Source organism: Seriola dumerili, unplaced genomic scaffold (genome assembly GCF_002260705.1).
Source record: "Seriola dumerili isolate Sdu_G_001 unplaced genomic scaffold, Sdu_1.0 BDQW01000291.1, whole genome shotgun sequence".
Taxonomy (NCBI): Eukaryota; Metazoa; Chordata; class Actinopteri; order Carangiformes; family Carangidae; genus Seriola; species Seriola dumerili.
Window position 1 is genome coordinate 2237274 of NW_019174546.1, and position 16696 is coordinate 2253969.

The 16696-nt window shown below is 38.9% G+C and overlaps 1 protein-coding gene across 2 annotated transcripts in view; it reads right to left on the reverse strand.

The window, feature by feature from the left end:
• LOC111231041 (guanine nucleotide exchange factor VAV3-like) overlaps positions 1 to 16696 on the reverse strand; it is a 45098-nt gene that overhangs the window by 16391 nt on the left and 12011 nt on the right. Inside the window, exons 6-19 of one of the 2 annotated variants that reach the window (XM_022757999.1) lie at positions 16273 to 16362; positions 15805 to 15873; positions 15613 to 15716; positions 14805 to 14904; positions 14166 to 14261; positions 11734 to 11802; positions 10655 to 10741; positions 9109 to 9194; positions 8755 to 8887; positions 5689 to 5798; positions 3892 to 3993; positions 3281 to 3372; positions 2587 to 2609; positions 1634 to 1658 (exon numbers count right to left, since the gene is read on the reverse strand). In XM_022757999.1, the coding sequence (XP_022613720.1) occupies positions 1634 to 1658; positions 2587 to 2609; positions 3281 to 3372; positions 3892 to 3993; positions 5689 to 5798; positions 8755 to 8887; positions 9109 to 9194; positions 10655 to 10741; positions 11734 to 11802; positions 14166 to 14261; positions 14805 to 14904; positions 15613 to 15716; positions 15805 to 15873; positions 16273 to 16362 (1186 nt within the window). Of the gene's footprint in view, positions 1 to 1633; positions 1659 to 2586; positions 2610 to 3280; positions 3373 to 3891; positions 3994 to 5688; positions 5799 to 8754; positions 8888 to 9108; positions 9195 to 10654; positions 10742 to 11733; positions 11803 to 14165; positions 14262 to 14804; positions 14905 to 15612; positions 15717 to 15804; positions 15874 to 16272; positions 16366 to 16696 lie in introns of both variants that reach the window. The other variant, XM_022757998.1, reaches the window with a different exon arrangement.

Sequence of the window (16696 nt, forward strand, 5' to 3'; positions counted from 1 at the left end):
TCCTACCCGGTAAAATATCACATGGGCATTATGATGAACCCCTTTTACCCTAATTGATTAAATTTAAAAAAATCAGTTGATTTGTTTGATTTATAGGCTGATTTATATGACTGTCACAGGTTCAGTAATGCTGGTGTGGGGGGGTGAAAATGGAGAGGTATCAATGAAAACTGTAAATTTAGTGTTCTATTGGTAATGCAGAGAACATGGACATTGTTTCTGGAAGATGTCTTTATGATTTTAATTTTGATGATTATTTTTATTTTTCACCTGTGGTCAGAAGCTTGCTCTGGTCCACCTGTAACTATATGGTCCAGTAATGTCACAGTGTACTCACCCTGCAGTTCACTTTTACATCTCTGCAGGAGGGTGATAAATTTAACCACTGGGGGTAGGTGAACGCAAGATTTTTTTGGCTGCTGTAAAGGTGTTCTTTAAATGTAATTCTCACTGCTACGAGCACCACACGAGAAAACTTTCAATCAGAACTCCATTGTACTGAGGTGACAGCAGAAATCTCAAAACCCGAACTAAGAAAACCAAAAGGTCGAGATAATAATAAAGGCAAGTGAGAAAATATGCAGTTTGTAGTGCCAGCCATTTAGTAATTATTTGCACTAATCATGTGCGTAAAGCAAATTCACAATTGATGAATGTGGGACTTCTTTTGATTGAGGTTTAAACCACCGAAATGGCACCGTCCCTAAAAAGCAGCAATTTACTATAGAGAAAAATTCATGTCTTTGATTCCTGAACGGCGCAGCACCAATCTTTCCTCGGCGTGGCAGACAAAATACAGCCACAAGCATCCGGCTAAAGCTAAGACTAAACACCCTTGCCAACTTAAAAGACACAGCCACTTACTCTCCTCTGACTCACACATCTAGCCCCCTCAGACACATCTCCCTTCCAGCCACGGCTCCGTAGCAAACCAGCCCGAGGAAACTATTACGGTGACCTCAGATTAATGGAATATCTCACATTCATGTTTTTAATAAGAACAATAAGCACGGCTGTCTTTCTCATAAAGCCCCTTATGGAAATTGATTTATCACGAAGGCACAGCTCAGCGGTTGAGGCCGAGGCATATAGACTGCTGGAAGTGCTTTTCTGCCAGTATTTCTCCTGCCGCGGTTCTCATAATGATTCCACCTACTCCAATTCATCTCAATGCCGTCTAGGGTTTAGGAATCACGGCATGCGGTGAGAAAAGGGCTTTTTTTGTGCTTTGGTTAAGGATTCCTTTTGCAACCTGTTATTCATTGGTTATTCTAACTCAAATATATTTGTCAAGAGGAAACTGCAGTTGCTCATTTCCTCCTTTGAACCCCGTGGATAAATTCATGTCAGGGAGCATTTCTAAGAGACATCTTCAGGGTTTTTGTGGCAAAAAGAGGGAGCTGAGTAATATTTGATCAGAGACATGGGTAGGGTGTGATAACATCTGAGGGTTAGCTTTAAAGCACCATCTATCTGCTCCAGGTCTCACTTTGGCCTCTGACTAACCGTCTCCTTTTCATCCTGTCTGTGTTTCTGTTTTGCTACAGAAACCAAGATAAAAGGAGCTTAAGAGGTACCACGTAAAGCCCTCAGCAGGTTAACAAAAGCATTCAAGTGGTCAAGGCATACTGACCTGGGTCCGGTGGTGCTGTGTTTTCCTGTGAACAGAGAGAGAAAGCATGAAGCAAGACAGAGGAAAGGGAAAAGAAGAGAAGAAGAAGAAGAAGAAGAAATGAAGGGACTGATAAATAAAGAGAGGTCATTCTTAATCCCTGTACTGGATCAGCCTGACCTGAGGAGTCAGTCATAGCCCACTCTTAAAACTATCATCTGTGAGTGGTATAATCTTTCGATGTATGGTCTGAGCATTTTAAAAGTGAAAGATAGACATCAAGAGTGAAATATAGGAATTCTGTTTCTGAGCAGTTCTCTTTAAACTTTAATACATACACACTGGATCTTTTTATCTACATTTTGTCCTTCACCCACCAGGGTATCATACAGTGATCATTTTCTAAACACATGACAGGTGATTGATATGGAGCTTTGAGTGTGCCACTGGAATAAGAATATATCGACTCTTATAGTGTAATTATATTTTATGGTTAAATCGTGATAAAAACTATAGGAAGAACTATGACTGGCCAGCTGTTATGTGCTGATAGGAGTCTGGCCAATCAGAGCTCCTGCTCTCACTCTGTGGGATGGACTTCATTAAATTTTGATGCGGCGCAGGGCTTACAATTAAATAAAGCAATCTTCAAATTAACACAATCAAGAAATGTTGCAGGAGGGGTGAGGGCATTTTAATATGCTTTGATTATCATGTATTTGATTGTAATGTTTTTAATGCACCATTTAAATCCAAATGTAAATAATCATTTAGCTATATTAGCTAGAATAGCTTTTAAAACATCCCATTGTATTAACTGATTATAATTGCAAAGAGTCTGTACTATTGTGGTGGCACACTCCGGTGCATGCGGACATGTGTGGGTGTATATTATATTATCTGCTGTGTTGTGCCTCACTAATTATGTTAGCTTTGGTGTCTAAGTCAAAGAGCAGTAACAGTCCAGGTCTCACCTTGGGTCTCGGCTTGGCAGAATCTGCAGTCAGGTGAGAGACAGACACAGACAGGGGAATACAATATGAGTGTGTGGTGGCTTCCTGACATACAACCTCAACTGTCAACCTCGGCTGGCCCTCATCACGCCTCAGAATGCATAAAGACCGCAGTGCCTCGGCTAAGAAGGCTTGTCAAAGGCCAGAGCTGCCTTTAGCTGTCTGTGTATGCAGGGAAGGTAATGTACCTGAGCTCAAGCACCAGGCTGGTGACAAAGAGCTACGGCTTGACACAGGAGTAAGATGCAACAACTGCTAAATATCTATATAACACAGTATATTAGCTTTCAATTAACCAACTGCTGAAAATTTAAAAGAGTCAGAGTGTAACTTGCCATTTTTCTAATACAGGATTCACATGAAGGCGGTACAAGAGGAACGCTCGTGGAGTGCTCAAAATGTAACGAGGTGCTCCTCTAGGGAGCATGAATGTGCTCAGTAAATTTCATGGCGATCTGCATTTTAGATTTTGATATTTTGTGTGGATAAGTGGAAATATTGCCCTGATGATGGCGCTAGAGTAAAGGTCACCAAAAAATGTGGATTTAGGGGACACGAGTATGCAGAGTGAATATCTTAGAAATGCAAGTAGTTTTCAAGATAACTTGTGATGGGCCAAAAAAGTGAAAAAGAGTTTGGTAAGGCTCCATCTCACCTGTTCTCCCACACACTCCCAGTCGACCTAGACACTCCTTATGAGCCCCCAGCCCACATTTGAGACAGAGATAACCCTGGTTAAAGATGCCCCTGCAGACAATAAAACACAGGATATATTTCATTTATAACGGCCTCCTCAAGAGAAATACCTTGACATTTTGGATTTTCAGGCTTCTGTCACACTCTCAAGAAAAGAAAAATGACACAGGAAATGTCCTTCAGCTTTCCAGAACCATAAAACTGATACTGTCCACTGAAAACGGACATACTTAACTGTCTATACAACAGTATACCAACTATTTATTTCAATTAAAACCCAGCGATAAGAAGCTATTTTCACTTAAGGACTAAATCTAAATAAAGAAAATTTAAGGAAAAGGAAAACTGGCTGAAGACTGATTTTCCGAAGAACAGAAAAACACCATCAGTGCAATAAGACATGGTGGTTCGCCCTCCTAGAACAACATGTGTAGTTACAGTTTCTATCTTCAGCCGGTCTCAGTTGTGGGCTTGAGTACCACATGGCAACTTTATTACTCTCCCTCAACTTCATCAGTTCTAGATAATTATCCAAAATAGAAGGGGTTCTTCACAATGCCTGAATCGTACCTGAGCAAGAGGTGACAGAAGCTACAGGAAGTGATCCTTTCAAATGTGTGCATCTTGAACTGGTGGGAGTTGTGGCTGGCTTTTTCTGGCCGGATATTTGATCTGAAACATAGAATAAGAGGGGAAAAAAAAGTTAGTAAGATTCATCCTCTGGGATCCATAGGTGCCTGTACAAAATGTCTTGGCAATCTATCCAATAGTTGTTGAGACATTTCAGTCTGGACCAAAGTTGTGCACTGATTGATCAACAGGCAGACCCTTAGAACCAAGCTGTTAGCGTGTGGTAATTACATTTGCGAGTGTGTCTCAGTTGTGGGAGCAATTTTCTTTCAGTTATCTCAATCTACAAAACATTCTTGATCATTTCTTTATCAAGTAAATAAAATAAGTTTGTTGAGACACAAACAATCTGCAGTTTCTTCCTCCACCTCCACTGACATAAAAGCAATTTCACCCCAAGCACATGTGCACGTGTAAATGAAGAGGACTTGAATCAGCCCAGACAAATCCAATTTTGAGCTGCATGTGTTCAAATATGAGAGGGGAAACATGCACAGCAGACATAAGCAGCCCCCCCTGGAACATGAACAAACACGACTGACACAAAAATGTCTTTTTTTTGTATTGAACACACCATCCAGAAGCCACTTAAACTGAGTGCTCCCCTAAGTGAGTCCTTCATCAGGAGCCCACATCCTTTTTACAGGTACAATTTTCACTTTCTGAATGGGCCCCTTCTGGTGTCAATGCACAGTGGCACAAAGCTGTTTTCAGACACACACCCCATATCTGTGAAAAAAATAAAAAATTTCAAGACAACTGTGAAAATGGTTATTTCGTCTTTGAATTTTGGAAATTACACATCAGGTTTTGAGCAGGTGTCAAGCGCCTCGTGGTCAAAGAAGTGTATGAACTCATACATGACTACAAAAGAAGATTAAAAATGTGCATTGTGTAATGTACACCCCTGCACACGACGTTGTTTTTCTACAATGCAAATATAAAAGAATAATTGAGCACACTATTAGAAGTGAAAACGTATTTAGAAGGGCCATGGCAGACAGCAGACAGCAGTCAGCGTGCAGAACGGGGATATTGTTTTTTATACATATCCACCGCAAACACAAAAGCATTTGTTCAGTCAATCAGAGTGTAATGTCAAAACAACACTGTATTCTCTCAAATCAACATACAAAAGGATTTAGGCAGGATATCTGCTTGCACAAACCTCCTACTTAAAGTTACAAAATAATACAAAAGAAATATATACTTCCATAAAGCACTGATTTGAAGAACCATCGGGGCAGAGTGGCTTCTTTGTAGTTTTGCAGCTCTTTGGAACAGTTTATGTTTAATGTGTGGGTTTGTGTGTATGTGTGGGTATTTGTGTGTGCACGCGTGTGTGTGTGTGTGTTTGTATGTGTGTGTGTGTGTGTTTGTATGTGTGTGTGTGTGTGTTTGTATGTGTGTGTGTGTGTGTTTGTATGTGTGTGTGCGTGTGTTATCGTACTGTTGTCAGGAGTGTGTGCTTGATTGCAGCTAAGACCTGATCAAACAGTGCACATGAAAGAGTCAACACCTCTCTTGACCTTGGAATAACATGCATGCAAACAAAGACAAATAAACACCATACACACACACACACACACACACACACACACACACACACACACACACACACACACACACACACACATGCATACACAGTGAGTTTTTTTCCTATGATACACACGGCGGTCTTCTGTGTTGATTGCAACCTGCCTGAACTGTGGTGTTCATGTGTCTCTGTGTACTCACATAGCCATTTCAAACTGATCCAGCCACTTCTTCTTCAGCTCCCTGGTCTTAAAAAAGAGTTCAAAGCCTGTGTACCCCTGCTGGTGAGTCACGTAGAAGCCGTAGCACCACTGTGGAGGTCAGGGAGAAGACAACAATCAAACCAAATGTATTTTTTTCATGCAAGTGCTGGAACATTTGCATATTTATAAATACCATGGCTAAATTTATACTGTAATGCTTATCTCACAGAATATACACTTTCGGTGGCGGGTGGCGCAGCAGGTCAGTTGTTAGCAATGTTACACAGCAGTCTGAGTTCCATCTTTTTCCGGTTTGCATGTTTTTGTTTTCATTTCCGTCATAAATCTGCAAAACCCTCAGCAGATTGTTATGGTGTATTTGTCGGTTTAAGCGTAAACAGAGCATGATCCTCTGGATCTGGCGGTTACATAAAAAGATGCATGGTTTCAAATACCGGAGGATAGCTGCCGAGATAAATTCTATTTGTGGTATGGCTGTTAAAACTGGAAAGAATAAAATATACCCAAGAATCCCTTGTGTTATTGCAGGTTAATTCCAATGTTTTATAAGTAAAGGTGACGAGTCTGGCAAGCTAATATTGCAGTTTTTAACTCAAAGTCAGAAATTTATAATCTGAAAGTTGTTACCTTGGAGAGAAGAAATATGGATCCCCACAAGGTTTAATCTGTCCAATGGAAAATAAAGCTCTGTTCCCCATGACACATCTAATGCTAAAGAATTATTCCTAACTTAGTTATTCACTTCTTGGCAGAGAGTTAGATGAAAAGATTGATACCATTATCATGTCTGAAAAACTAATTTAAAGCTGCAGTCAGCAGCTGCTTAGCATAGCTTAACATGAAGACTGGGTTGAGGGCAACCTCACTGTGATGGCCAGACTCCACATGGCTAACACACAGTTGGGCACATTACACTTTTGTTTCTCTAAAGAGTTAACAAGATATGACATGTTAATTACAGAGCTTTAGAGGTACTAGCTAAGCATATTTCGTTACATTTCGACAGAGCCAGGCTAACTGTTCCCCACTGTTTCCAATCTTTGTGCTAAACTAACCAGGTGCTAGCATGTAGCTTTAAAGTACACTGGTATTGATCTTCTCATGTAACCGTGCAATGAAATGAATGAGTCTTTTACTCATGTCTGAAGCACAAAAAACAGGCTGATTTCAGAATTTTAAGGGGTGTTGTTTGCCTTTGTTTGAAATTCCATAAACCTGTCATCTCCTCGAAATTAGCCTCCTCTTCACCCTTTCTTCATCACTGTCTGACATATTGTCAAAAATGTGTTATGTCCTATCACACCAGATAGGATAAGAAAGGCAAATATGATTTCAATCAGATGTGCAGCTAGTAATGCTGTCATCAGTCCTCACTGGCTTTAGTTTTTGTGTCGTGGTGCCAAGACTGGTGCCACCAGTCTCACAGACCAACCACAGTGTGTTGGCTGCTGGATCTGCAGCAGTGTGTGTTTAACCAGAACTCTACCCAAAGACAACTTAAGCTGAGGCAGAGTCTCCTAATCCGCCTCAGAGGAACCAAAGCTCAAAAGAAAGTTCAAAAGTCCTACGTTTAGGAGCATTACCAAAACTTCTAAAGTAAAAACCTGCCAAATACTTCAACTATAGCTGCCACGTTTCTTATAGACATCTATTGTATGAAAAAAAACGTGTGTAAAACAGAACGACTGCTTACTTGTTTTCTCTTCAGCAAAACATTCAGCTTGGCAGCTATCCAAAAACAAGCCATAGTTTTCAGCCACTGGCCACAAAGTAGCTCCACTGCAGCACTTACAGGTTAAATGCCCTGCCCATGGACATATTTAAGAGCATTTTTCAATCAATTCCCAAACCTCTCGGCTTTTGCCACCCTAATCCGTTCCAGCTTGTTGTGTCATATCTAATAACAGGAAAAGTGGTAGGGTTTACCCGTCAGTGATTGGCCAGCCCTGCAAAGTCCTGAGTGTTTTAGAGCTCTGCTGAAGTGTTAAATCATTGATGACTGTGTGGGTGCTCAGTGGCACCACATTCACACTCTGAAGTTTCATTTAGCAGAAAATGATATATAGCTATAAGCAGCCTTGGAGGACTGCACACATTCATCACCTGATATTAGCATCTCTGTCCTGCGGTGTGCGTGTGTGTGTGTTTGCGGGTGTGTATTGAGGCAGATGCAGTTGCCTATGTCTGAGAATATTTGTCTTTTCCGTGCTCTTTTCTTTCTCTCTCCCTCACTACAAATGAATTCTTATACATGCGTCTGTGTCTCTCTGTGCAGCACATGATCGATGGAGCTTTATGTTGGGAGGTGGATGGGATAAAAATAAGGGTTAATGACATATCCAGACACAGTCAGCAATATGACACTGTTTGTGTCATTCCATGTTTAGTACAAGATTGTTAATTTAGAAACCGTGTCAGACACAACCATGAATAATGACAAACACACACAGACAAAATACATCCAGACCATGACCGTGCATATACAATACCAGTCTTTGCAATGACATTGTCCCACACAAACACTCAAAACCCAGACACACACATACAAACACACACATCACGACTGAACAATAGAGTAAATGAGGATGATAATGGAGTCCCTTTGATAAAAACCACAGAACCATCCCACTCTGGCAAGCTGTCAGTTTCACGTTAGCAATCAGCACCGGAGTGAGAAGACACCATCTGTGAGCATACATCAACAAGACATCAACAAGTCCCCCTCACTACAATACGGCCCGCAAACCTTCCCACAAGGCGAAAAATAGCACTCTGTATAAACTGTGTGAGGTGACAAAACAGAGCCTTGCAGCTTTCTAAATCAGGATTTACCTGAAAAGATAAAACGCAACTTACCCTGCAACAGCTAATGAGAGGATGTCATTCTGAATTACTCTTATTAGGTATCCTACATTTATTTTAGCAATAAAATCTGCAGCCAAACAGATGCTTCATAGAAACACCCAGTCTTATTTCATAGTACGAACAGTAAATATTAAATTCAAAAATACAAACATGTATTGTGTTTTTCTTCCCAACTGACCTTTTTGCCCTCTCTGTCAGAGGTGGGGTTGTTGGTGATCTTGAAGTAGTTGAGGTCGAGTATGTCCTTCATCTCATAGTTGTCTCCTCGTCTCTTGCAAACAATGACAGCCACATCAAATAAAAAGATGTGTCTGTACAATAAGAAGACAGATAGTTATAGAGCTACAATTTTATATCATTATACTATCACTGTGACCAATTAAAAGTAATAGATTAGAAAGGAAATGATGCATCTTATGACTGTGAATGTATCCGCCTTATTTGGTTTTTATGGACTATAATATTTTTTGTATTTTCTTCTAACTGCAATCCTAATTTCTCTTTAATGACACTGAAACTGAATTAGAACAACCTGTCTTGTTTCCTCTTGTCAACACTGGAGATCATGCGCACCTCTCCGTCTCCTTTTGGCCGACCAAAGGTGATGAGAGGCTGATTCTGAAAGCAAATTAAAGGGGGTTGCGTGAACACCACATGCACAACACAAAGGACACACTTTTCAGACTTGGGCCTCTTTTGTAATATCAGTGTCTCATTTGACTCAAGCCTGATGTGCAAAATATTTGGTCATGTCAATCTTTTTGATGCAGATGGGATCTATCAGACCTTCCTGAATTATCCCATTTAAACCGTTTAAAAGAAGATCTGTGTATTTCTTTATTGACATGAAATAAGAGCTTTTGAGCTTGGGTTTTAACTGAGAATAGCAAGCTCCAATACATTTTAAATGCAATCTGTCTCTATAGTTTCTTTATGTCACACAGTGTTCCATCAGATTTGTCACAGCTTTATCTAGTAGATGTAACCCAAATAAACATTTATTTCAGCAGACATATCTACCAGATCCCCATATTACTCCTCCAGACTGTCATGTAAGTTCTGACACCATCTCTTGTTGTATCTTGTTATCAGCAATGACATTCACTTAGGTCACCAATCTTGTTCAATCAAGACAAGAGGAATGTCTTTATAATCTGACAAGCTCTCTTGCTCTCTTACTCATTGTGCCTTCTGCTGGCTGTTATGCCCCCCCCCCCCCCTCCCCCCCCCCCCAATCTGTTACTGGTTCTATTAAATGATTTCTTCCTTCACCACCTCATCTCAGCCTGCTCTACTTTGTTGTTGCCAAACTTTGTGATGGCATCTCTTGCATTGTGTACGATGTGTATACGAACCATTACAGCTTGCATGTGCTGGGCTCTGTTCTGTTCTGTATGGCCCTGGGGCAAGATTAAACCTACATTCTCTGCCTCATGTGTCATATGAAAGTTTCATTTGATGTTTTAATCACAGTTATAATACATTTATTAGGATACAGTTGCTCTGCATAACATCTTTGAGTCTGCAAGCAAATGTTATTTTCATTGTTGATTAATTTGCTGATTATTACCCTAACTAATCATCTAAACAGAGAAAATTATCATTTGTTTTTGTCCAACCAACTGTCTAAAACCTAAACAGGTTTCAAATTACTATCATATATGACCTCCGAGTTCTTAGACCTCAAGTTAAACTTTATCTTTATTATCCTTCGAAGATAATTCTGAAAAAAAAGAAATACGATAAAGTAAAAAGTAAGCGTATTGCAGGAATGCACAGTAACCTGGAAGTTAAGAAAGTTAACTTTTATCCGTATCAACCCTGCAAGTTTACAGTAAGGACCAGGTGTCTTGTATATTTAATGCAAGTGTCTCAATTGGTTTTTGCTTCCTTTGTTTTCTTCTTTGGCTAATTCCCTCAGACTATTCCAGATTTAGCGGGGAAGACTCACTGGGCAAATCCACTTGCAAAAGCTGACCACTTGCTAAAAGGAAACATGTCTTCCCGATTTTTTTGCACCCTTACAAACTGTACACTAACAGGTGATGATAGTTGTAGAAAAAAGATTTTTGGTTTACCAAGTTTTCGATAGACCTCTGGTACTGTTCGATCTCCCTCAGAGTCTCATTATCTCTCTTCACCTCGTTGACATACTGAGCCAGGTCCTGGGCAGCACAGACACACACAGACACACACGGACACACACAGACGCACAAATGCACACAGATTATTGGGTTTGTTCAGTCTGGAGGTAGTGAAATATGTCGGAAAATTCAGCACGTATCTATTTTGTAAAGCCTAGATGAAAAATATTGATATTCTGTACTGTACATTTAAAGGAATAGTTTGAAAACTTTGGGAAAAACAGATTAAATGTATTCCCTTTCTTGCTGAGAGGATGATAGGATCCCATGCCACTCCTGGAAGCTGGAACCAGGAGATGGTTAGGTTAGCTTAGTTTAGCATAAACACTGGAAACAGAGTCAATCAGACAATCTGTTAAAACTAATAAGTGTCAGTGTAAAAATGATAAGTTGTGATTTCAAGTCCGACACATGACCACCTGAAAATTGACCTTATTGTTTTTACACTTTTATTTTGGTACAGATAAAAAGAAAAAAAATAGCATGTTAGTAAGTGAGGTTTAGAGGTGCTTACCGTTGGACAGAGCCAAGTTGGCTGTTTTCCCACTGCCAGTCATTATGCTAAGCTAAGCTAATCAGTTGTTTCCTGTAGCTTCATAATTAACACACAGATATGGAAGTGGTATGAATCTTCTCTTGGCAAAAAAAAATAAATACACCAAATCCCAAAACCATTCATTTAATTTCAAACATGCATGTCTATGTTGTGCAGTGTTTTGTGTGCTTCTGTGACCAAAGCATGAACACCATTTAAATATTATAGTCCTTTCAGCACTGGCAGAATGAAGAGGGCATTCAGCAGTCACTAATGTGATGGAAATTTAAAATTCTTATCAATACACATCAATCTGAAGTAGTGCAGCATGAATGATTTATGACTTTTTTCCATCTGATAAAAGTTGATAGTTTGTTGTTTGTGGTCTGTTTGGAATTATCCACTAAATCATCCTGCTGCTAGTAACAAGCTGAAATCACAGCGATTACAGACCATTTACCATAAGCACTGCACTTACTTTCATGGCATCAAGAGCGATCCTCAAGTTGCTCTTGTCAGCAGCATCGTGAGTGTGTTTGACTAGCTCCTGTTAGAGGGGGAGAGAGAATTGCATGGACACATTTGGCATGAGTAGCTGGATTATTGATTTGATAATGAAGATGACTTTAAAGTAACTTGTGTGAAAAACTGTTACGCTTATGTTGTTTTCATAGGAAAAAAGTATTTTTTGTACTCTTAGTTTATTCTGATTTGTCAGCAGTAAAAACTGATATTTAGGAAAAGATTGACAAGTATGGTTCAGGTGATAACATACAAATTATATTTTCATACACTAAGAATAAAGGTAAATAGAAAGAGACAGATAGAAAGTTTTTTTTTTTTCTTTTGACTTGTTCTACTTTGTAAGACTACACCAATGTCATTCAGGTGTACAGCAAAAAGCAGGGATGGAATGTAACAAAGAACATTTACTCAAGCACTGTACATAAGTACAATTTTGAGGTACTTGTACTTTATTTGAGTATTTTCATTTTATGCTACTTGTCCGCTACATTTCAGAGGAATATCATGTTGTTTTTAGTGCACTCCATCATTTACAGTTACGAGTTACTTCGCAGGGTAAGATTTAACTTGCAAAACCTGGAATCAGTTAATAAAATATAATGCAGTGTTTTTTAATAAATTACCCAATAAAACTGTAAATAGTTAACACTGGCTCCATCTACTCATTCACTTTAATGAACTGCAAAATAAAGCTAAACTGATAGATAAATAGGATTTCTCTTTCTCTCAAATACAATCAACAAAACATGTATGAATACAGTCATGAAGCTGTGCAGCTTAACACAAATACAGTAGTGGAAAAAAGATTTTCTGACCACCTGCCAACACCCACACACACGTCTATTTGATTAATCAACACATGGAAGTATATTTTACGCTGAGGAACCAATCTGTTGATAACATTTGTCCAGAGGCGCCTGTGGGAAGACTTTGGTTTTATTACCATCAAAACACCAGTCAAACAGCAAAGGCGACAAATAACCTCATACTAGTCCAGACAGACAGTCATGTCAATGTAAATATAATTACATATCATGACATAAAACTCAATTTTCCCATGTGACACCAGTCTCACCATTTTAGCAGGACAGCATATTACAGCACTGAGCTTCATTTTTTGTTGCAGCTTACATTGGACTTTTGCTTATTTCTAGACAGATGCTGCTTGTTAATAACAGATGCTGCCGACACTGTATTTGCTATATGTAACGTGTGTGTTATGTGTACTAGAAAATTATATCATCAAGATTTAATCATAGTTACAGTGCTATGTACATTACAGGTGCTTAATATCAAAGATGTGTGGAATTACTTAAGGTGTGTTTACCCTTCATTACCTTTCTAATAACATTACAAAATGAAGAGCTTAACTCTTCCTTCGTGTGCTGAAAGCTACAGCGCTGCTGTATCTACTCTCACTTAATTTCCGCTTCACCACTTGCTCTTCACTTTCTTCCCTTTTTGCTCCATTCCCCTCTCCTCAAGGGGGTGGTTGACAACACCACCATTTACCATGCAGGCCTTTACCCTCTGCAACAATTTAAAACAGCTCTCTAGTCATTGTCCTGATCTGTCCTCTCAGTTATAGTCTGACCTCTGATTCATACTAACCAGGGGAGTGTCACACAGTTATCGGGAAATTAAATTGGGGAACTTTGAAAAGCTGCATTTCTGTTTTTACAGGAAGCAAAAGGGTACAAAACATGTCTAAGAACTATAATCAGACATCAAATAAATATGAAATCTAGTTATGATTTCAATTGTACATAATTTTTTCATCAGATGACAGACACTCTTTAAAAATATTTGTTTGAGGAACATTGTAGAAATTCTGCAAGCTGAAATGTCTAGAGCCAAACTGGCAAAGTGAAATTAGAGAAAGAAGAAGAAAATGCTCGACTCGTCAATGTCAATGAGACTTGTCAAAAGACATGCTTTTTTGCAGTGTGGATCTGCTCAGAGGTTGTGAAGGGCGGCAAATATGTGGAGAATGTCGCCACCAAGTGGACACTTTTATACTACATGAGCAATATCCTGCATGTTGAATCAGCTGTAATAAACGCTGACAAAATGACAAAGTTTGAACTCCTCCAACAGCAGGTAATATCTGGGCAATATGGATACTCATTTCTGCCCCAGCAACTACTGTGATGTGTGATGTGAGAAAGGCACGAGAGCCCTAAATTTTCCATTGGATGTATAAAGTAATAATTCTGTCAAAATAAAAGTATATTGCCAAAGGTCAAGTCAAATCTCCAGAATCATATTAGTGATTAACAAACCAGTCAGAAGGAGCTAACTTTAACATGAGCTGGTGGTGTTTCTTAAAAAGACTGTTGAGAAAGTCTCAGTCTGACGCTCCTGCCTCAATCAACAGAATCATACCTGAAGAAGGAGATGATACTTGAGGACTCTCTGCATCGGGACAACCAGCAGGTCCCTCAGTGTAAACTTCCCATTGTTGGCCCTTTTGGAACACTCCTGGAATAAATACAACACACAACACATTTGTGTCATTTTATTTTGTGTTACTGAGATTTTTCACAAGGATGGGTCAACCAAGGGACAAAACAATGCATTTGTTCACAGCTTGTGTCTGTTCACGTTTTTATTTTAGGGCCCACAGTTGTCAGAAAGCCGATCTATAAAGTTGAGTGTGGCCTAGTTTTGTATTCTTTTCTACAATCGAGTATATTCTACTTTATATATACACTATAAGAGCCTACACAGAGCTCAGAGCTTTTGTTATAAGCTATAATGTAGCTATTTCTTTTTTCTAACATTTATTTTTATTAAAAATCCATCACATGAAATCAATTGTTACTAAAATAGCATAGTATCTTTTTTCATTTTACAATTTTGTCAAGGCTGGATTGAACAAGACACAATGCAATAAAAATAGTCATAGTGTATGTGTAGCGCACAAAATATACACTAGGGGCCACTGGAAAACTAAATCTATGCATATGAGGGGTTGTGTGTAAATGTGTGTTATTGACAGGCCAACTTCTTCAGGTGTCTAACCTCCAGCTTCAGGCGGACATCCTCTTTCTCTTTGCAAATGAGGTCTAAAACAGCGATGGCGATCTCCACTCGGCTGCAGTATATTCCGTAAATGAGCAGTCTACGATCCAGAGGAAAGGGTTAGTGAGGCCATGACAACTAATTTACACCAAGTGAGTGAGTTCAAAAGTGATATGGTGCTTACAGAAAATATTAGATATGATATTATATATGTCATGTTGCAATCAAGTTGCTCATGGTAAAGATAGACTCCAGAGATTCTCTGATACAGAATGTGTTACAGGACAGTCATCTACACTACATCATGATACTTATATAACTGACAAGGACATCTTCCCTCTAATATAAGAGGGTAATTTCTCAAACAATAAAAAACTATCAAATACATTGTGTGAATGATGTTCACCATGAATTTTATACACATACAATTTTTTAACACAGATAGCAACAAGCTTGTCACATAATTCAAATGTAAAACTGGTGAATGGCTAACAGCCTGCGTGCAGAACAGCTGCACAGTTAAAATGTCAGATGTAAAAGGAGTATAGACAATATATCACAACTTTTCTGCCAGTGTGTCAATAGCAAATTGTAAGGGAAAGTACAGTGGTCCGGTGAACCTAAAATGAAACCTTCTGCGCACGTAAAGCCGATTACTGAGGCATAACTGCCTTTTGACTTACATATCAACACACCTCATGGGCCTCACGTACAAGAATCTTGTGAGGAGAAGCAGCATCAAAAGTGCACTTTCATACTTTCTCCTGCAAACTAACAATAAATATAAATGAGTGTTGTTCATGATTACCTCTCTTTGTAGCTGATAAAAATCTGGTAGAGATTTAAGGCATTTTTGTTCAAGATGGAGTCCTGCACATCAACCATCAGGCTCTTGTGAACTTTAACCAGGTCCTGGGTGAGAGAGGGAAGCCATCAGCATCTAGGCAAGGACATGTTATTTTCATGTCATGTGACAAGAAGGGAAACTTGTGGGACTTACTGGAATGTTGACAAAAACTTTATCAATTTCAGCTGCAGAGAAGAACTTCTTCAGAGGATTCAGGAAATACTGGGGAAAGAAACAATTTAAAAAAAAAAAAACCCCAAATGAAACCTCTTAACATCACTCCTCGTATTCTTTCACTTACTGATTATTTAGCTGGAAGCTATAAACAATGTGAAAGGTAATTCGTAATAATCAGTGACATAACTGCAACAGCTTTGGTGTACTCATATTGAAAGCAATAACAGACTTCATATCAGATGTCAGATAGCAAGCTGATAGGGAATTGATAACTGTGAATTTCCCTCAAATGCCCCTAAAACACCTGTCATGCCTACTGTGCTGTACAAATGCTGTTAAAATAATATCATTGAATTGCTTAAATCAGATTAAGATAGAAACCTACCATTAGCCATTTAACAATATGCAATTTCAATGCAGAGACTATTAAACGAGGTTCAGTACCTTCTCGATGGACTCCAGGGTCTCTGTGTATTTCTCCTCCGTCTGTTTGATCTCCGTAAGGCAGCAGCTCCTCACATCTACCTCTGCCTGCTTCTAGAAAGACATACAAGTTAGCAAATGTTCCTTTTATATTACTATCTGATGGAGAAACATGTGATTTGCTTTTGTATGTTTAGCTGCAAACAAGAAAGAAGAGTGAGGAAAGAAGGTGTATATTCAGTGTATTCAGACGAAATCACAAATGATGGAACTCTTCCTCTGGAACTTCTTTTTTAAAATAAACTATTTACAAGCTACAGTGTTTTCAAAAAAAGTAGTATTATTACATATGACCTGTAAATATTTGCTTTACTTTTGATAATACTATCATTTATAGTATATTTTAGGAGTATTGTACTAATTTTGTATCTTTTATTATCTGATA